Genomic DNA, 21,811 nt, shown 5'->3' on the forward strand with positions numbered 1-21,811 from the left:
TGATATAATGGGAGGAAAAAAAAACCAAACACAACAAGGCCTGTGCTACCTAATATTCAGAAACAGAAAATATAAGTATGCCTTTATTATTTCTATATGAACAATCTTACATACTTTTTGAATGCTCGTTTCCCCTATCATTTCAGCAGCTGCACAGATGTGTTTGCAAGTTAGCACTTGATACTGTGCTAATTGTCACAAAGTTGCAAAAAGCACAGTAAATATTTCCACATCTATAATTGTATTATGGTTTATAATTATATTTTGTGCCATAAATGAACACTTGTATGGGTTCGTACGTCGTTGCATATCCTCTGGGGTTGGAAGGAACATTGTGAAATACTAATAGGAAAGCAAAATCATAGTAATATGTGTAAATTCATTTTGTGTTGATGATGACAAAATCTCAGGAGGTTTTCTCATATGTGGGCCAAAATTGTGATAAGAATGACCATTCAAGTTTGAATTTGTCTTAACTGAATACTAAAGATGATTCTCTTCCGCACACAGAGAAAAACCTGCTTCATGGAAATGGACATAATAAACATTTTGCTGGAATTAAAATTTCATCTTTACCTAACAAACTTCTCTCCTCTGACAAAATAAAAATCTTGGCAATTTTAGTCTGGATCTGATTTTGACTTACCAGAAAGTATTAAATTCATAGAATTGAAATTCTGTTTAGACTTCTAGCTTAAATATTAATCATAGGTATATTGCATCAAGGAAACTTGTTACAAAGATTGGATGGCTTATTCAAACTCAAAACAAATAGCTAAGATAAAGTTGTGTATACTTATATTAACCTTATTTCCTTGATAAACTAGAGATTATTTTAGATGTGTTATAAAATTACTTGCACAAATTCAGAAGTCATAAAAAAAAAAGAAGTTCCTAATTCATTCACAGTCATAATTTTCTGTCTTAAGCCATCTTGTATGAGTAAGCAATGGTGAAAACTGAGGTTTAGATACAGAATTGGTGACTGCTATACCCTTAACCTAGGTAGACCTGCACTTCTAATTTTGACTGCAGTGATTTGAACAGCTCATACCCCCATGTTTTCCACTGTGTCTGACGCCAAGTGACCTACAGACCTTTCTGTATGTATGCCAACATAATTTTTTTGTTCAATCACAAGCTGAGCAATCCAGCACCTATGTCATTCTTGTCACTTTATTTGTATTTGTTGTGATTGGCTTTTACACATTGTGAACAGCATCAGTGGGGATACCTATGCTTTTTGTGTAGAACAATTGATATAAAAATGACTGCAAGATGATATGTGGCTGGGGAATGCATGTCACTCATTCGCAGTGAACTGTGGTTAGTGGATGAACAGTACATCATGCTGATGATGTCTGTGTAAAAGATGCACCAAGGGAGGAGAACTGGAGATATTAAGAATATTTTGAAGAGCAGGGGACAGTAAAGCTGAAGTTAATGCATTTGCTGCCAAGTTCAGGGGCTAAGAGATCTTGCTTTTTTTTCTCCTGTTGGAACAGACCACAGCCACATGTGTCCTGCTGTGTTCTTGATAAATGTTCCTAATGTGAGCTAGCAGCTGGGGTCAAATTCACTTTCATAAACATATATGTTTATCACCATTTGGGATGCTGTATAGCACCTGGCTAAATCTCCAGCTGCTCTTGCAGACTGGTGTGGGCCTCATTGGCTCTATGGATGTCTGGACGTATTAAGATACCACTAGATGCCTATATTTATGTGCTTGAATTGAACTTCAATTTCTTTATAGTCATTTTATTTTGTTGATGTTTTTATTTTGTTGTGTGCATTAGATTTCTTATTGAAGATTTACAATAGTTTGAAATTATGGTTTCTGACTGTACTTAAACATTGGTAAATCAGCTGTTGTGGATTATTTCTTGTTACAGTTGGGTGAAAATCTAGCTTAGCTTGTATGTGTGACTGGTCTCTCCTGTTCCTGATATACGGTGGTATGATTAGCAAGTAGTAGGGCAAATGTCTGTACTGTGTAAGCGGACTGTTAATTTACAACTCTGCCCTTCACCCTCTCCTCTCTGGCCACAGAACTGTGGGGTCACCCACTGTCAGGATGATAATGGCAATAGCGATACCAAGACTCAAATGTAGGGGACTCCAATCACTGTCTGATTAAGCCCATCAGCATTAGTAGTTCCCAGCTGCTGTGTCACTAGGATGTGGTGACCCCTGTCTTTGAACAGGGAAACATGAAAATACGCGAAGCACTGCCTGGTGTTTTAAAGTCAGGCAGCTCCAAGCCCTAAGTGGGACTTAGGCTGGAATTGCTCCTAGAGAGCAAAGCCTATGCTGTCCCGTGGCTGAGGATACCTCCACCAACATCTTACTCCAAGAACTGAATGACTCATGATCTTCTATGTAAAGTCTGACTTTAGGTTATGATTATAATGCATGCTGATTGATAGGAATTTGACTGGATCTGAAAAGAATTCAGGTGACTGAAAGGTCCATGTAACACGAAATTTTAGAAAATCTGTGGAAATATAAGCAACACTGAAAGCTACAAATATATACAATAACCTACACTGATTGTTAATTATTTTATGCAATGATAAATCTCTAATTATAACCACAGCCCTCAGTGTGAGAAGAATCCCTAAAGAACCTGCTGGTCCTCCGTATCGTCAGATCACAATTGATTAGTTTTTTCAGATCTCCCAGACTTGGAGACTTGAATTTGTATTGGTATTTAGTTGTGTGCTTATAAGAGGAGTGTACAGATTTTTCTTTGTTCAGTCAAAAGGATTGTATGTCCTTAGCTGTTACGCATCCAAAAACTGTGTCTTTTCCAGTAGTAGTCTTCTCAGATTCGGATTGGATGCAGTGTGTGTGTGCGGTTAGGGTGTAACTTCTTTTTCCCAGATTTCATATTTTGTTTCTGTGCTATGTAGTGGCTCATGTCTGCTTGAGCAAGTAAAATACAGAATGGGAAGGAAAGGCGGCTTTCTGATAATGTGCTTATTTAAGTATTTTGTTGGTTTAAGCACAAGTGAGACTAACTCACATTTAAATATATTTAGTGATCATTTGTATATTGAGCAGAGTTTGTCCTTTTTTTTTAGTTACTATTTTTCTTGGCCTCAAGAGTACTAATTTCTAATGCAAATAGCATAATATTTAATTATTTTAATAGGTTTGACGCAAGGTTGTTTATAAGTGCTCTTTGGTCTGCAAACTTCAGCATTATCTAATGTTTTTTAGTCTGTAATCTAGACATTATTAAGCATTTATTTAAGAAGACAAGATTTTGTTCTCAAGTATAGCATGTGATATTTAAATGCGGGAGGCTATTAGATTGAGTAGCTATACTCAATATGAGTCATTCACTTTCAAACAGATTAATGAAATGATTGTACAGATAAGAAAAAAAAAATCATGCTCTGCAACTAGATTTTTAATTCCTTGTTTTGTTTTATTTCTGCATAGTTTGCTGTGTGTTGCTTAATAAGATGAGGATTAATTTTCAGTTTCAATTTTCAATTTAGGGTCAACAGTTGACCCTAAATGACGGAAAAGAAAAATCAATAATCTGAGAAATAGAAGGAAAGAACTGTGAAAATTGAAGCATTTTGTTCTTAACTCACCTTTTCAGCTTGCTGGCAGTGTATTACCTGGCAGTGTAAAGCAAACAAGGTTTGTTTTTTTTCTTCCTGGTGCTAGCCAGCTTATCGCTTTTTAATGCTAAGCCAGTTGTGTTTCTTCTGATTCAGATGCGTGTGTGATGTGATGCATTTGGTGTGTGTTTTATGACTTTCTAGGTTACTCCTAACATTTTCCCATTAGGTATGATTGGTTGAGAAGCATTTGTGCATCAGCTGTTATTATTTTTCTCTCATATTTGTGCAAAGAACTTTTTATAAATGGTTTGCTACTCTGTTAAACAGTGCAGACAGGTGCACTGGTTCTCTAGCTTTTCTTTTGGTTCAGCATCTTTTCTGATTATTGAAGGGAAAGATGAAAGGGATTGTTCTGGCAGGCAACAATGCGTGTCTTCTGCACTGTTATGTGGTCACACAATGACATAGGTGCAGTAATGTTTCTCATTTGATTTCAGATCAGAACCATCTGCTGATCTCAGGACAAGCAGATTACTAGGTTAAGCAGTAAGCATTTGTCAGACTCCAGAGGAAGGTCACTGGGTATACTGTAGCCATAGGCTCTGCTTTTCTTTCTTCAGTCTGTCTTTTTTTATAGTACCTATTTTAAGTCTTACAATTTAAATGCTGTTGCTTACATCCTAAATATTCAGGAAGTAAGGCAAGGTGCTCATGAATAATTTCAGTATTTTATTTTACCTATAAAAATATTTTTGCATAGCAAAAGATATGGTGACAAGAGAAGTCCCTGATCTCTCTAAACAAATTTCATAAATGCAACTACTTTCTTTCATTACTTTTGTCTTTCACTGCTAACATGATAATAATAAGCAGGCCATTAGAGGTACAAAAGGCAAAAAAATGCATGAGAAGGAAATTAAAGGATGGATAACAACAGTAGTTTTGTTTCAAATGAGACAACTCAAAAAGATAAACAGACTAGTAGAAATACCACTGTTCAGGATCTTTGCAAAAATGAAACAAAGAGCTAAAAGGAGTTTTCTTCCTCTATGTGCTGTCAAATTAAACATTAACATTATTGACCTCCTGCAATGATTTATCAAATGGAGAAGACAGGAAGGATTGTATGCTGATATTAAAAAAAAATAATAATAATAAAAAAAATAAAAATAAAAAAAGTTTTGAAACACCTTTCACTGGCAAAACTGAGCCTGAAGTTTACTCTTGTCAGAACCCCCTTGGAAATCCAAGAAACCAAGTAGGTGTGTTCTGCTTGAGTAATCACATATAAATGCAGATGTGCCAGCAGCACTATAATAATGACTGTAGTGTCTTTTGAAAGCACTCTGAAGCTTCCGTTCAAAGATCCTCTTAAATAATTAATTTTTTTTCCCAATTTACATGGAATATGTAATGACATCCCTGAGAACCAGATTTCCTTCCTTTCTTTTCTTTCCCATTCAAGGAATAAGTACAGCATTTTAATTAAGTCAGTGGTTGCTAACCTGTAACGTAAAGTGCCAGTGGAAAAGAAAGTTGATGGAAGAATAGGTCCAGATAGTTCTTTGTTGTAAACCTCAGTAACCTTTTCTGAATACAGAAGTGACATCTTGAAGGACCTGCATATCTCTGAAGTGATCATAGAAGGCTGACTTTCTCTCGGTGAGACAATATATTTTCTTATTTCTGGAAGACTGCTATATGATCATTTACGCTATCCTGTTTGTTAAGACTGGCTGGTCAACTGGCTGCATGTATTTGTAATCTATTCTTGTTTCTTTTTTTTGTTTCTTTGTTTTTTGGCAGATACTGAACGTCTCTATACATTGGTGTTTGAAGAGATATGTGGGCGTTTTGGAAAGACCTATACTTGGGACATAAAATCATTAGTCATGGGTAAAAAAGCACTAGAAGGGGCACAGATTATTCGAGATATTCTAGATCTTCCAATAACCAAAGAGGAGTTATTACATGAAAGTAAAATGAAGCAGGAGAAGATATTCCATACAGCTGAATTGATGCCAGGTATGCTTCTCTTGAGTATTTATAAACTGCTTATGGAATTAGCTAAATGCTAGCGAAAGTAGAATTTTTTAATCTGATGTCAGTAAAAGTTCGTCTTAGAGACTTGGTTTCATCTCTCTTGCTTTAGCAAGTTTTATTCAAATCTGTTACTTACACATGAAAGATATTTTGTCTGTTAAAAGTACTAATTTTTTTTTCTTATTTATTTGAACAGCTGCTTTTTATGTGTTTTAAAAAACAGAATAAAAAGCAATGTAAATATGCCCAAATTCAGTTTCATAAACCAGGAATTCTTTAGAATGGTTGCTGGCAACTATGTAACACAGTAAGTCATTTTTCTCTGGTCCAACTTTAAGCACAAATATTCTTTTTGATGTACAGGCAAATGTATTTGCCCATGGTGTTTTTTTTTTTTTTTTTTTAAGTTTGGATTCATCTTTCCTAATTTGAACATTTAAACTTAAGCATGACATCTGAGCCAGATGTGTAACAATGAAAAATGAGGGTTTCTCAGGTTATTCTAAGTCAGAAAAGTGTAACCCCTCTGTGAAGCATAAACCAGCTGCCTTGATATGTACAAGAGAATGAATCTCATGAATCTCATTTATGATATAAACTCAAACGTTATATTCCATTACATTTACTTGTGGAATGCTTTGAGAAGAATCCTCATCCATAAAAACATACAACAGCAATATTTAAAGCTAGAACTGCTGTTAATTTTTTGTACAAAGAAAAAGTCCTGGAGCAAATATCAATAATTTATGGGGGAAGAAAAAGGAAGTGTGGGAGAAATGAAAAAACAAACAAAAATATATGTATATTTAAATGAGGTCACTACGTGTCACTAAAACAATTCCAAAGAGATTTTTTTCTCTTTCAATATGTGCTTGTTTTTTTGTTTGTTTTCTTGTTGCTTGTTATTTTGTTTGTTTGTTTGTTTTCTGGCAATTGCTGCAACACAGTAATTATATTGTTCTAATTTTTAGATCCTTTTTTTATACCTATTCTCATAAAGCATTAAGAGGTTAATTGTTAAAAATGTGATGTGTTAAGACCAAATAAAAAGAAGCAAAAAGAAAAGATGTAATTTGCTTAGGTAACTAAAAACTTGAATTTCCTTCACAGCCAACTTATCTGCATGTCTCTCTGATCCTTTTTATATGCAGCATTTTTGAAACTGTGCCTTTCTCGCATGTAGATCCAACTAAGACTGTAAGCCTAGTTAAACTCACTAGGAAAACAAAAATGATGGAGGGATTTATTTTTCATTTTTTTTATGTCAAACTTCTGCAGATATGTGTCATGCAAGACAAAGAAAACCTTAGTCTGGGTTTAAAAAATGTCGGATAGATAGATCGGTGGTGGAAGTGTTAGAAATCACAGAGGAGAGTCACTTTAATGGAGCAGCACATGTAGTAGATGCCACTGAGTGAATAGTTTCCATTTGCTGGGGATAATGTTAATGTCAGTAAAGTAGCTTGAGTACAGATGCAGAGAGGTGATGGAATAAATTAGCCAAAGGAAACATTAAGCTTTGCACTGTTTCTTACTTCAAAACATGAGTTCTGGGCTTGCTTGTCTATTATAGATGAATCAAGAAAAATTCTTACTGAGGTAGACATTTTTATCATTGCCAGAATTGCTCAACTGGTTACTCTTTCAGTTCAACTGTATACATGGGATAATTTTCTTCAGACAATTCTCTAAAGCAGAATTAATGTTAATGTAAATACTTGATTCTTTATGCCATTGTGAGGATCAAATGCAGCTTTGGTCACTGAAGTAATGGAATTTGTACTTTGTACCAATATATGAGATAGAAGCTGAATGCCATGAATTTTAAGAAAACCAAGTTGATGTTAGGTATTAATCTTGGAAAAAATTGCACTAGCTACTTAGTATTTTGTTTAATTTTATTTAAGGACTAACCTATGCTTCATTCTGATAGCCAGAGTTTTTTAATTGATACCTTTCTCATGTACTTTTACATCTTCTGAGAACATTATTTAATATAAGCCTTCTGGATTTATTCTGCTGCTTTTTAATATTCTTTAATTAAGAATGAACATCATGCAGGTATTGTCTAAGATGTAAGGCAGTGGTGATATTTTAGGTTTACAGTGTTCTATAACTAATCTGGTGTTTCAGATTGTAATAGGTAAATACAGGAAAGTAAAAGTTAATTGTCATGATATTGGAAGAAGTAAGGTGATTCTGACATGATGAGCCTCTAAGTGGTCAACTTTTGACAGCTATTAGGCAAGTGGCATTCTAGTTTCAATCTATTTTGACAATTTTTTCTGGGAAATAAGATTTGAATTTTGATTGATAAAGAACAGTGCTGAATGATGCACTATTTATGCATCATATTTATTTATTAATATCATATTTATTAATGCTATGCATTTTTTCCAGCTGTGATAAGTCTGTGAGTTCCCAATCAAATAATTGACAGTTTTGTTATTGCTGATTAAGGATGGTATGAAAGTTTTGCCTGACAGTGTGTTCTGCATAAAAGCTTTCAGAGATACTAGTATCTGAAGGTGCACATTGCAAGATTTCGATATAGCTAGGCTGACCAGCAAGCCTCAATGTATCAAACTCTAGTCAAATAGAGTTTTAATCTATGATGAGAAGAGAATCTATGGGTGTACTGTTAACATAAACCTGGAATATATGCACAGCCAGAAAAATCTACCTCCAATTCTACCTCCAAGTTACACAGTTGTCAGTAGGTACTATTGCCATGTCGAAGTTAAGAAATTAATGCCATTCTTTCATCATTACAAAGCACAGATGCTTGAGGATTCTGTGGTGGTGTGCTTTTTTCAGAAATTTTCCCCTCCTGGGTCATTGTGAGAACTGGGTTTTCTTCCTTTGCAGTTCCTTTTCAGCCATTGCAGAATGTGAAGTGGAAACCATCTTCCTGTTCAGACTATCTCGTGTAGACTGGAGAAGAGATTTTCAAAGCTTAGTTTTTATACTGAATAAAGTGAATTAGAAAATACAAGAAGAGAATTTAGTACAAGTTTCAATAAGAACTTATTCTAGAGCTGTATGTCTTCTTTTTTTCTATTTAAATGTTAACAGTTCTAGTCAACCAGCATTCTAGTTTAGTTTGCTTAGCTATTATTTCCTCAATTAGCATCTGTGCCTTTTACAATTAAATAGACTTCCTACCACTTCCTACCATATTTTCTTTTCCTTACTATTATTGTTTTAATATTGTTTTTTTTTGGTGAGTCCATGCTGGATTCAGTGAACCTGTAACTCCAAAAGATCTATCAATTAACTGCTGCACATTGGGAGTGATCATGTCTGTTTGGCTGATTTCAAACATTTGGCCTTTGCAGTAAGTCCTGAAGAGCTGCAACCCCAGAATGCTTTTACCAAGAAGTCATAAAAACAGTTGAGAGAGATTTCAAATTATGTAAAATTCAGCAGTTTTTTTTGTTTTTTTTTTTTCCTCTGGGCTTACCTGTATCAGAATGTCTATACTATGACAAAATTATTGGCTTGATAAACAAGGAGACCCTATGCCTCTAGAAGAATCTTTGGTGCTCTTCAGAGAGAAGTAAGATGAGAAGATAGAATTCTTCATTATAACCAATTATTTTTTCAGGTGAGGAGTAGGTTATTAGTTTCCATCTATACTTCTGAAACTCAGTGAGAAGATAATGTACCATTAAATAAAAAAAATAGCTTTTTTAAAAAAAATGATATCTCGGAACAAAAAAGAAACAGGTAGATATGAAAGATATATTTCCACAGTCTCGCGAGATTCATGGCAATTACACCAAGTGTTGGATAGTCCCACCTCCATCACTCTATCACCATCATAGCAGCAATACTGAATTCACCTGAGAATAAAGAATGTGCAGGTAATGAATAGCACTGTTCTGATGGGCTTGGAACTCTTTCAGTACATAAAAATATTTTAAAATCAGTTTGTGGCATAGTGAACAGTCGGCTTCTTATTGTTCTCAGTAAGATTTATTTTCTCTTTAAGTACTTTTTATGCTTTGTTGCAGTTGAGATTTTTACTTTAAATTGCTTTTAAGATCTTAAAGGATTATTATTGAATTGGCTAAAAATCCAATCAACTTGACAAAGCCCTGAGTGGCAATGTTAGCTTTTCTTTGATTAAAAAGAGCAATGAAATCTTGAAAAGCTTCGATTTGGATCTGATGTTATATTTAACACAGTAACTGTAAATGATTTTTAAAAGGAAGAGCAGTCTTTCTAGACATAAACTATATTTATTTTTAAGATATCTATTTGTTCACAACTGGCCGTAAATCATACAAGACAAGCATAATGCATGTACATAGTTAATTTAAACACGTGAAGTACTTCTTCTCTAGACATCTTCTCAGAAGTGAATATTTTCTTTCTAATGTCCACTGAAGCCTCACAGATGACTACTTCTGTGTAATCACTTGTAGATTTGAGTGTGGATGTCTAAAGTACCTTGTTTTTTGTGACCCAGAGGTCAGGTGTCCTCTGCACGAATGCTGTTAGTGTGAGTAGAAAACTGTCTCTGGCACAGTGAATGAGGAGCAACACTGTGTGATGTATTTGAAGAACTTCTTGGAGTGCTGAAAGTCAGCAAGAAGAGAGTGAAGTTGTATTTGTGCTCATAATTTGCTGACAAGTTATGTGAAGGAAGTACATGGTGACCTGTATATCTCTTCCAACAAAAATTTCAGTGCACGGGGCAAAAATCTGTTGATCAAGATTGTTCTCTAAAAAAAAGTCTGTAGCCATGTTGTTTCTTCCACAGAGTATGCTACCTCTCAGCTACAAGACTTTTCAAGCACAGTTATATTAGCATTGGCTACATAGCGTAGATAAACTCTGGAATTACAGGGGACTGCATAACAGTTAAACTGTTAATTGGATGTCATTAGTATACGGATGATAAACAGAGATGAATGAGAGATAGAGTACATGGTTATGTTCATGAAAGAATTGGTCACTAACAATGCCACTGTTTATTCGAGACCTAATTTAATTTAATTAGGTTTTGGGTGTTACAAGTGTATTATTAATTTTCACATCATAATGAATAATGCCATTTCAGTGTAAAATGTGGTAACTATTAAAGAGGTGAGCAGGGGGCTTCAATAAGGTCTAAGACCCTCATAGAGATACTACTGAAGCATGGGTTGGATGAACAGACAGTGAGGTGTATCAGAGGATAATGGTCAGTGATATGAAGACTAGTTGGAGGCCAGTAGTGAGCAAAGTATCTCAGGGGTGAATAGTGGGTCCAGTCCTGCATTAGTGATCTGCATGTTGGGATGGAGTGCACCTTCAGTAAATTTGCAGATGACACAAACCTGGGACGACTGGTATTCTTGTCTGCATAGAATCACAGAATGGCCCCAGTTGGAAGGACATCAAGGATCATCAAGCTCCAACCCCCCTGCCACATGCAGGGCCACCAGCCTCCACATTTAATACTAGACCAGGCTGCCCAGGGCCCCATCCAGCCTGGCTTTGAACACCTCCAGGAATGGGGCATCCACAACCTCTCTGGGCAGCCTGTTTCAGTACCTCGCCACTCTCTCTGTAAAGAACTTCCCCCTGACATCCAACCTAAATCTTCCCTCCCTCAACTTAAAAACATTTCCCCTTGTCCTGCAGCTGTCAACCCTTTCAAAGAGTTGATTTCCCTGTTCGTAGGCTCCCTTTAGGTACTGAAAGGTTGCAATGAGGTCATCCTGCAGCCTTCTTTTCTCCAGCTCCCTCAGCCTGTCTTCACAGGGGAAATGCTCCAGTCCCCTGATCATCTTCATGGCTCTCCTCTGGACCCTCTCCAACAGCTCTCTGTCTTTCTTGTGCTGGGGGTTCTAGACCTGGACACAGTACTCTAGATGGGGCCTCACAAGAGCAGAATAGGGGGGAACAATCACCTCCCTGTCCCTGCTGGCCTCCCCTCTTCTGATGGAGCCCAGGATACCATTTGCTTTCCAAGCTGCAAGGGCACACTGCTGGCTCATGTTAAGCTTTTCATCTGTCAAGACCCCTAGGTCCTTCTCTGCAGGGCTGCTCACAAGGACTGCTCCTTCCAGTCTGTATGGATGCCTGGGATTCTTCTGGCCCAAGTGGAAAACCTTGCACTTTGCTGTACTGAACCTCATTAAGTTCACCCGGGCCCACCTTTCAAGCCTGTTGAGGTCCCTCTGAATGGCATCCCTACAGACAAAATATGCCCAGTATGTCCAGAAAAATGATTCTTCCCCTCTGCTCAGCATTGGTGATGCTGTTGTGTCAAGTTATGAGGCCCCTAGTACAAAGCAAGACATGGACATACTGGAACGTCTACTTCAGGACCACCAAGGCAATCAAGGAGCTGGACCACTTCCTTTGAGTAGAGGCTGAGAGCTAGGGCTGTGTCTGGAGAACAGAAGGAAGGGAATCTGAGTTCCTGAACTTTTGCACTACATGTTTGTATTGGTCACTGAAAAGGAAAGTGTGATAATTAGCCAAAGGATTTTGTTGTTCAGAATATTTCTTGAAAATATATCTGTAGTCTCAGGAATAGTAACTTCTTCTTATTGGTTTAGGTTTTGTTTGATTTATTTTTTCCCAAAAGTTTCTAATTTCATTGACATTTATGATTTATCTGTTTTTAAACATGCTGATGTTTAAAGTTGATCCTTCTTCTTTTCAACTTACATATCTGAATTTAGTGTACAGTTCTTTTCACCTAATTTTATTTCCAATAGTCATCGTTGTGTAACTATTACACCAGAAATATAGTAAGTATCTGTGTCTCTTCTAAAACTTAATATTTAGAGGGATAGAAGAAATAACATTATTTATCTCTTTTTTTTTGTTATTTAAAATGAAAAGAGTATGTTTGAAAATAAATCATAACAATGTAAGAAGTTTCTTCCTGATCTTGTTACAGGAAGAAATTATGCTGTATGGCCTGGGTTTTTAATTGTATGTGTACCACATCAGGAAAGTCTTCCATAACTAATACTGAAAAAAATAGAGAACCGTTTTTCTTTTGATCCAGTAGGAGGAATAGAGGATGGTGCCAAGAAGCTTAACAGATCGGTCTCTGTGTGGTAGATAGATGTTGATACTCTATGTTTGCTACTAGGAAGTGAGTGCAAAGGAGTGCACTCTGTTTTTTTTTTTTCCTAATCCATTTTGCTGTTTTTGCACATATAATTTTAAAATGATTACTTGAATATATTTTTATTGAAGTATATTTTCTGAGTAATGTAAATCTTTGTTCTCTGACAGTGTTAGGTACAGCTATCTTATAGGTAGGAAAGTCAAAAAATGAAGGTAAATACACATGCATTTATGCACTGAAATCATGACCTGTGCTGAGAGCATATAAGAGAGAACCCTGTGTAAATAACCTTTCAGCAACAGCACTTTTCCTGTGGCTGTCTACCTCCAGTAGAAATGTAGAGTAAACATGCACTGACGGATAAGCTGAAGCTTTGATGCAGCAGGGCTGAAGACAATTAGCAGTCTAAAGAGAGGTATCGTGTTCAGAATGCTGCTATGAAAAAGCACTGAAGGCTTTGCATGGGAGATTCAAAACTTGCACTGAATAACAAAGCGTATTTCCTTCTTACAGTGACTGCTGTATTTTCACCATTCTTGGCATTAACCTTCACTAGAAGATTGAAGCAGATTAAAATTTCTATCTCTTGTGGTTAAGGTGTTCATTACTCAGGGTTCACATCATCAATAGATAAAGCTCTGGTTTTAACACCTGTGATTGACAGCTTCACTTTTCTGTCCAATTGCTTTATCTAGTAATTATAAAAAACACTAAGCACTCATAGGGGCTAGTTTAAACCAGTTAGATACCTGCTTCAGAAATTAAAGACTGTGCCTGTCCATGAGAAGAGCATATTTCTTTGATATTTATTTATTTATTCTTTTTTTTCCAAGAACATAACTCTAGATATGTTTGAAATAATAAATGTTTATAAAGTTGAGGGCATCAGGTAAGCTTCTTATGGGCATATAGATGCAAAGGCTTTGAAGTTATTTTCAGCATATTTTCAGAAAATTATCGTTTGGTGTCGGAATCATTGTATACTTGAAGGAATATTCCTTGATGGAACAAGAACATTTCCAGATAGAGCAAGAAATCTCTTTAATACTAACCAGACAGAATAGGTTGTTAAATTCAGTTAGACAACATTTTTGAAATATTGCTAAATATGTTGTAAATAGGCAGAAATTTTAATGCATATAACTGCAAATATGTATATATAAATATAGAATAAAATGTACATATCTATTTGTCTTGCAGGGGTCAATAAACTGATCCAACATTTACACAAACACAACATACCCATAGCTGTTGCCACTAGCTCAGCTGAAGTGACATTTCAGATGAAAACATCCAGACACAAAGACTTCTTCAATCTTTTTCATCATATTGTGCTGGGAGATGACCCTGAGGTGAAGGGTGGCAAGCCACAGCCTGATGCATTTCTAGTTTGTGCAAAGAGATTTCACCCTCCTGCACCTCCAGAGAAGGTAAGGAGGCGATGGAACAAATTACCCGAATAATTTTTTTTAATATTATAAACATTTAGATTAGGATTTAAAAAAAAAATTGAAAAATCAGCAATGTCTTCCCCACCCTCCCACTCCCCACCCAGTGGTGCTTATATTGTTTAAGTAAGGTTGGTGGAAAGTGTCATTCCCCTTCACTGTATTATAATATTTGTAATGCAAATTACTCTGATTTACTGCATGGTACTGTGCATAGGAAAGTTCAGTGATTTTCCTCTCTGTATAAATCTTCAAATATAACTTCACTACTCAAAGTTTACGAAGAGTTATTTAAAGATGGATCAGCTCACTTTTCACACCTTCCTGGCTGATTTAGCTAAATATTGAAGATACTTCTTGATAAAAAGAGGGGTATATATTTTTTCTAATCCATCTCTTTCCTTTTGCATTCTAAATCTCTGAGATCATATTTCTTGTTTTCTGATTTAAGACTGGTAAGTTTGAGCAATCTGTAGCAATGTTTAGTTTCTCCTTCATAACTTTGCAAACTTGATCCTGAAATAGAAATCTGTAGGGAGAATATCTCAAAGATAAATTGGTAGTGAGAGTATGTGTTCACTTTTATTTCAAATAAAATTGTCGTTCTCCTGAAAATATTTTTTTCACTTCTTGTCTATCCTGAGTGAAACATAAATCCTGATGTTTTGGAGTTTCATTACAGCAGAAAATGCATTGCATACTAATTTTTAACTTTAAGTGTTTTAGACTGTGATTACTGATTTCTCTGTAGGATTGTTGAGAAAAAAATATGTATGCAAAGATATAAGGATTGAGTAGTTAAGATTCTTCAGCCTTTCATGTTCTAAGTTTTCACTCAGAGACCAACTGGTATTTGTGTTGTCTTGGAATGCAAAGTGAAATAATTTGCAATGAATGTGTCATAATATGAACAGTGTTAACTAAACTTTTTTTTCCTCTTTTCATTCTGAATATGTGAATCAACTTCTTTTCAAAAACATACCCCAGTGTACTTGACCATTTGAACTGGAATTCTTCAGTCTGGAGAAGAGGTGGCTTAGGGCAGACCTTATTACTTTCTTCAACTACCTAAATGGAGGTTGTAGTTAGGTGGGGATAGGACGCTTCTCCCATGTAACTGGTGAGAAGAGAGGTAATGGCCTTAATTTGTGCCAGAGGAGGTTCAGGTTGGCTATTAGGAAAAAAATTTTCTCAGAAAGAATCATAATGCATTGGAACAGGCTTCCTGTGGAGGTGATGAAGTCACAATCATTAGAGGTTTTCAAGAAAAGGGTAAATGTGGCACTGAGGGGCATGGTTTAATGGGCCTGGTAGGGATAGTTAACAGCTGGACTAGACAATATTAGAATCATTAATACTGGAAAAAACCTCTGTTTCTATAAGGGGTCAGAACTCTCATGAAGAATCAGTGTGTTCTATCAAAAAAATTCCAAATGATTTAAATCTCTCTTAATTTAAAAGTGTATTTCCTAGCATTTTATTCCATTTCAAATTAATTAACTGATCTCACAGTTATGAATATTCTCTGCATCAGAGCTCATTAAAATTTTTCAGACTGATTAAATGGCATTAGAAGTTGAGAGTCTCAGTGGACTTCTTATATCATAGAAAAGAGAAGCCCAAAGTGAAATTTCTGGAGATGCTGTATCTTACAAAAGATATGATGAAAGAGTAAGATAAATTCAGGACATTGTGACTGTGGTGCAATATTAGTCTATATTGCACAAGAAAGCAGAGGATTTAGAAAGCTGGTGTATCACTTAATGTGACCAGCATTACTATGAACTTCTGTAAAAAAAAAGAATATCAAAAACCAAGTTTTATTTCTTATGCCTTTTTTCTTTCTTCTTTGTTTTCCTCTATTGAATCATTCCTACTGTGTGCATATAGTATATGTATTTCAGTCACTGTGGTTTTCAGATAAGGAGTTATTTTATTAGTATTATTTTTGTTATTTTTTATGTATATCTGGAAGTTGAATTTATTGAGTACTCTAAATAAGATAGAGAAATTACAAAGGCATGAACAGTCATTCTAGGCAATGCACTGAGCTGTAAATTAGAATCCCTGCTGTTGAAATCATATATTTTAGTCATCATGTCTGCCTCTTTTCCATTTTGTAAATAAATTGACGCATACTTTTTTCTGAGTGTTTGCAATTCAGAAATCAGCCATTTTATTTTAGAAGTAACAAAAGCATTAAAAGAAAAATATATAGATATTTTTCATTGTAGTTCAAAAATTCATAAATAGCTGTCTCTTCAGCCTTTGCTTTAGTCTAGTTTTTTTAATTAGGCCTTTTGTACCAATTTTTCTTTAGCCAAAACACTCTTTCAAATATCTATTTCAAATATCTATATAATGTAAGTGTCCAACCTTTTGAATGCATTGAATGAAGAGGAGCTGGCTTGGACCAGTGTTTCAGTTGTTTGGCTGGACTGGTTGGTGGGGGAAGATCCACTAATATGTTGGCGTGTTGGCGGGGCTTGGGACACATTGCTAGCTGTCCCACATGTTGTATATGTCTGCTGTAAGTCATTTTGACATACCCATGTTCTGCTGGCCTGTCTTCTTGGAATCTCAGTTTTTACCAATTATTTTTAGCATATTGCTAGATACTTGCTTTTTCCAGTGGAATAACATCTGACCATAATGGTCTTAGTAAACCTGACTTTCAAAGCATTAGACTTCAGTCAGTGGCATAAGTAAATGATATTTGTAGTATATTACCATTGTTCTAGATGTGTTGAGAAGCAAATACATCTTGTGTCAGGAGTCACTTGCAGAGTGAAGAGGGAAAAATGTTTAATATTCTTTCTAGACTCTGGTAGTTTTTTAGATGGAAGACAGATTTTTTTTTCTCTCTACTGGTCATTGGTGAATTTGGGTAAAGCTGTCAGTAGATTGGAAGCAGTAAAGAATGTTCTGTGTTTTGCTGTTTCTCACTGTCTCTATTATCCTTGCTGCATAGTGGCCAAATTTCTTATGAAATCGAAAAGACCCTTCCTTGGTAGCAGTGAGGACACCAGTTCCTGGGATATGGCAGATCTACTGAGTGACTGGCTCAGGGCTGTGAATCCACTCCTCTCTGTATAAGATTTTGGAACCAGTCTTCCTGTGTATGTGCTATGTATATGCTCAGATTTGCAACAGAAGCAGAGTTTGTTCCCTTGACAGATTAAGGTTAGGTATGACAGCTACTGTATTACTGTTAGCTTATGAAGAGTGAGTGGGAGATGAATGAAGTATGTCACAGCATTTGTATATTCAGATTATTTTGGTTGTTCCATGCAGAAAGTAAATAAAATCTGAAAAAGTGTATCAGCTGACTTGAGATCAGGACGTTTCCACCTGTCTGCCTTCTAGCCAACATGATGTCCCAAACATATTAGGAGACTCCCTTTCTTGCTCTATACTTTCTTGAGAAATGAGATTTTTTTATTTTTTCTGTGCATCCAAAATTGCCCAGCAGTAGTCACAGTTTGTGTCTATTTCTCATGATCTAAATATGTCTTCTGGTTATTTGTTTGCAAACCATAATCAGAAAAGTCATCGCAGGTCACTCCTAAACCATCAAGAAATCTTGACTCCATAGACTTGTAGCAGAAATCTGGGACCATCATTTCTCTTCTAAAGCTAACCTGAGGAGAAGATTGCCTTAATTTGGACACTGAATTTTATTTCCTTAAAAAAAAAAAAAAATCGGAAAAATAGCCTCTAGATCACTGTTTAAATTGACAATTCAGTCTTCCAGTTCTTGTGTTTCCCTAGAGAATGACCTACTTACAATAGGAAATACCAGCTGTTGTTTTCTCCAGAATGTTTCTTACCACAACTTTTTTTCTGAATGCATAAAGCTTTAATTGTTCTTGCTTTGCACTATGTCTGAAGATTTATTTACAGACTACATTTGAGCAAGTTTTAATTTTATTATTTAGAATTGTTGCTGGCATAGCTCTCTGAATTTTAATGATTATGCAACAATGCAAAATAAGAGTGTATCTTTAATATTTTTGTTTGTTTTATTAATAGAAATTATATATATATGCAACTACTTCATCATGATTCACTGAATCTTACTATAAAATCACTAATGAAAGATTCTCCATTAAAACTTATTCCTTCCTTGTTATATTATTTCTTGTATGCTCTAGATAGGTGTGTAATTTGTTATATTTACTGTAATCTTCCAGAAACTGGCCATCATCCCATTCTCAGGCAGATCTACTGAAATCATCTCTTTTTTCTTCTATGTTCACAAACTATGACTCCAAGCATATAGAACTTTTTTAGTACACTATTTACAATGTACAGTCACCATTCATTTTAAATAATATGCTGTAGTAACTAGTTCGTGCCTGATCATATAGTATCACACAAGGAGAATTTTAGTATCATAACTGCATGTTTCCAGAAATAAACTGGGGGGTCTCAAAGACTGTTTTAAGAGGCAAGTTAAGATTTTCTTTCTATCTTTCAAGTTAGAGTGGGCATGAAACTAGTTTATCTGATTCAAATTCCTTTCTCCCAAAAATTATTTTAAAAGGGCAAGCTAGTACTTTTAATGAGTATTAAAGGAATTCAATCTTTGAAATAAAGAAACAGAGATTTTTTTGTGTTATTGGCTTATTATCTTGTTATCTATGTATTTCATTGTCTACACAGAGACAACTACCAAATCCCTCATTGACTGGTAAAGGAAACACAATACTGGGAGGTGCAGCAATGACATCTCTGTAGGATGTCTAAGATAAACTTAGCGCATGTCCTGTAAAAAAAAAAAAAAAAAAAAACACCTTTTTTTCTCTCCCAATTCTTCATGCAGATTTTTTGTTTGTTTGTTTGATTAAACTGTGCTAATATTGCGTGGTAGAAATTAATTCTAAAACTGATGCTTTTTAATCAACAGAAATTTAGTTTTCAGCTAAAATGCTCATCTTGTCTACAAATTATAGTGTCAGAAGAAAGACAGTTTAAGTATAAATCACATAGTTAAGCTTCTAGTAGTATTACAACTTGGAATACAAAGATCTCAGCACTGTAATGGAATATACTTTTTCTTGCAGTGGACAATCTATTGGCTGAATCCTGCATCTTCCTTAACTTCTAAATAGTCTAAGCATATAGTCCTTATTTGCATCTTCCAAGCTATGTGGTAAAGTCTATTGTGCTGAACTTCAGCTTCCAGCTTTGTAGGTGTAATGGTAGTTAAATAAAGAATGCTAGATATCTGACCACAACTTACAATGTAGGACGTTTAAAGATCTGCTATGCACATGCACCCTTTCCCTTAGTTCATAATAGACCTTTTATTTAATTGTATTGTGAATATAAAATAGAGACTGTTTTGGAATTGTGAGGGTTTTTGTTGTAGTCTGTGTTGTTGGGTGGTTTTGTTTGTTTGGTTTTGTTTGTTTGTTTTGGGGGGTGGGGGTGGCTTTTTGTTGTTTTTTTTTCTTTGAATTATCATGCTCTCAGTTCATGTGGTTAATTTTTATTTTTCCTCCCTCTTCTCCTGAGGCATGTGTGCTCATATATGCATATACTCATACAAATACACCCTCCCCCATGCTGGCAGTCTTTATTATGTATTTGTGGAAGAGAAATGAGATGTTGCATGGCTTGAAAGTAATTTAGCTCTTAAGTGTTCCAGACATTGCCCTTGTTACTGCGCTGCATGTTTATTTATGGCTGTATTTGTCTTACGGAGATGAAAAAAGTCATTGAAATTCCATACAGAAAATAACCTGGTCAAGGTTTACTTTCACTTAATGTATCTGATTGGAAGAAGAAACAGAGATTATAATTGGCTCTTAGTCTTTGGGGTACCCTACTCAGGGGCAGGGTGGTAGGAATATATTTTTTTTCCTTGCATTTGTCTCGATAATGTATCAAGCAGCTGCTAAGGGACTTGATGAAATGTGATGCAGAATAATAAATTATGTTCTGCAGCCTTTTATGCTTCTACGTGAGTTGAGTGTGTAAGCATAAAGAGATTAGTATAACTCCAAATTCTTAAAGCATTATATTCAGATTAGCAGGTCATTCAAGATGCATTACTAATTGTGTTAGGGAAATAATTATGGATATCATCATACAGTAGGTATGCATAGTAAGTAGTTAAAAAAAATTTTTTTTTTCCTCACTGAGTTATCTTTTCTTTCTTTCAAGACTGAGCATTTTTTTTAGATGCCAAAGGGAAAAAAAAAATAGCAATTCATTGAATAATTAAATTTCAGCTAACAAGAATTTTCACAAAAAATGTTTTTTAATGTCTTCTGCATTACAGAAAGCATGAAGAAATTATCTTTCAAAAAGATCTAGTACAATAATCCTTTCTGTGTCCCAGGTTACCTTTGTAATCACCCCAGAGCGTATTGTAACAATGCTTTTTTGGAACAAAGAATGAAGACTGAAACAAGGAATTGCATTGTTAGCAGTATTTTTTGGTTACTCTTTTTAAAATTATTATCATGGGAAGATCTCTGGAAACCTTTGAAAGACTAAAGTCTTAAGTGTTTGTTGTTTTATTGCACTGAAGCAGGGGAAGGGTTTAATTATCTGCTTCTTTTATTTTTTAAGTTACTTTATAAAGGTGCAATTCAAAGAGATGATATTTTTGGCAGGATTCTGCATATTCTATTCTGTGGCAAAGTCTGTGTTTTTTGGCATGTCTACAGAAAACCTTCGTACAGGATCATCAGTTAACACTTGCAAGTTATTTATAGTTTAAACAGGACAAAGTACTTGCTAAGGCTGATTGCTATATAACAAATAAGTGCACTTAAAAGATTATTTCAAAATATACTCTACAAAGGAATATTTGGGATTTTTTAATCATTATTGTGATAGATTATTATTATTGTGATTTATTTTTTGTAACATTCGGAATATCTGAAGTGACAGGTTTATCATCTAAAATACATGCTTAACACTTCCATTCCATCATGTCTTTATTTTGAATAATAGCATGATTCAAAGCCAGTACGTTAGTAGTCCAAGTTTACCTTCAGTCAGAGTAGGTAGTTTTGTCTTGAAGTAGAAAAGAATTCCAAGTAATGGTGGAAAATACTTTCCTCTTATTCCATCAAGAATAGTTATTTCTTGTCAAAATAGTGCTGAACATAAGAATTGCTGTCCATGTTCAGATTCAGTGTCCATTTTACAGTATAACATCTGTGATGGCAGCTAATACTATAGGCATAATAATTCCCTTTTAGCTGAAAAAGGTTAACTGCATTCTATTATTCCTATGCTAAGTTATTGGAAAAAAAAAACTGTTTTTAAGCAGAAAAAAAACAGAAAAAAAATAAACATTTAAGTTTATTCTCCTGATATTGCTGTCAACCAGAGACAATAAATTCTGTAAAGCTTTTGCATTTTCTTCTCTGAGTTTCTCACATTCTTACTTTCTTGAAGTCAGCTTTCTTACATTATGAGTTACAAAGATGTGAAGTTGATCAGTATTTTAAGAACTTATAAACACCCATCCTTATTTCTCGCTCCTCAAGTAAAACACTTTTTAGTCTGTTCAGACTCTTACCGTCCAAATAGATTGGGTTTTTTGTGTGTTTTGTGTGTGTGAATTTTTTTTCCCATACATTTATTGCATTTCTTCATACTCTTCCTATCAAAAGACTTTCAACACAGAGTAGTGT

At 35.0% G+C, this 21,811-nt stretch overlaps 1 protein-coding gene across 2 annotated transcripts in view; it reads left to right on the top strand.

The window, feature by feature from the left end:
- PUDP (pseudouridine 5'-phosphatase) overlaps positions 1-21,811 on the top strand; it is a 63,816-nt gene that overhangs the window by 20,130 nt on the left and 21,875 nt on the right. For both annotated transcript variants that reach the window (XM_085212739.1, XM_085212746.1), the window contains 2 exons: positions 5,388-5,606; positions 13,906-14,135. In XM_085212739.1, the coding sequence (XP_085068865.1) occupies positions 5,388-5,606; positions 13,906-14,135 (449 nt within the window). The remainder of the gene's footprint in view (positions 1-5,387; positions 5,607-13,905; positions 14,136-21,811) is intronic.

This window comes from Meleagris gallopavo, chromosome 1, assembly GCF_905368555.1.
Source record: "Meleagris gallopavo chromosome 1, MGAL_WU_HG_1.1, whole genome shotgun sequence".
In the NCBI taxonomy this organism is placed as follows: Eukaryota; Metazoa; Chordata; class Aves; order Galliformes; family Phasianidae; genus Meleagris; species Meleagris gallopavo.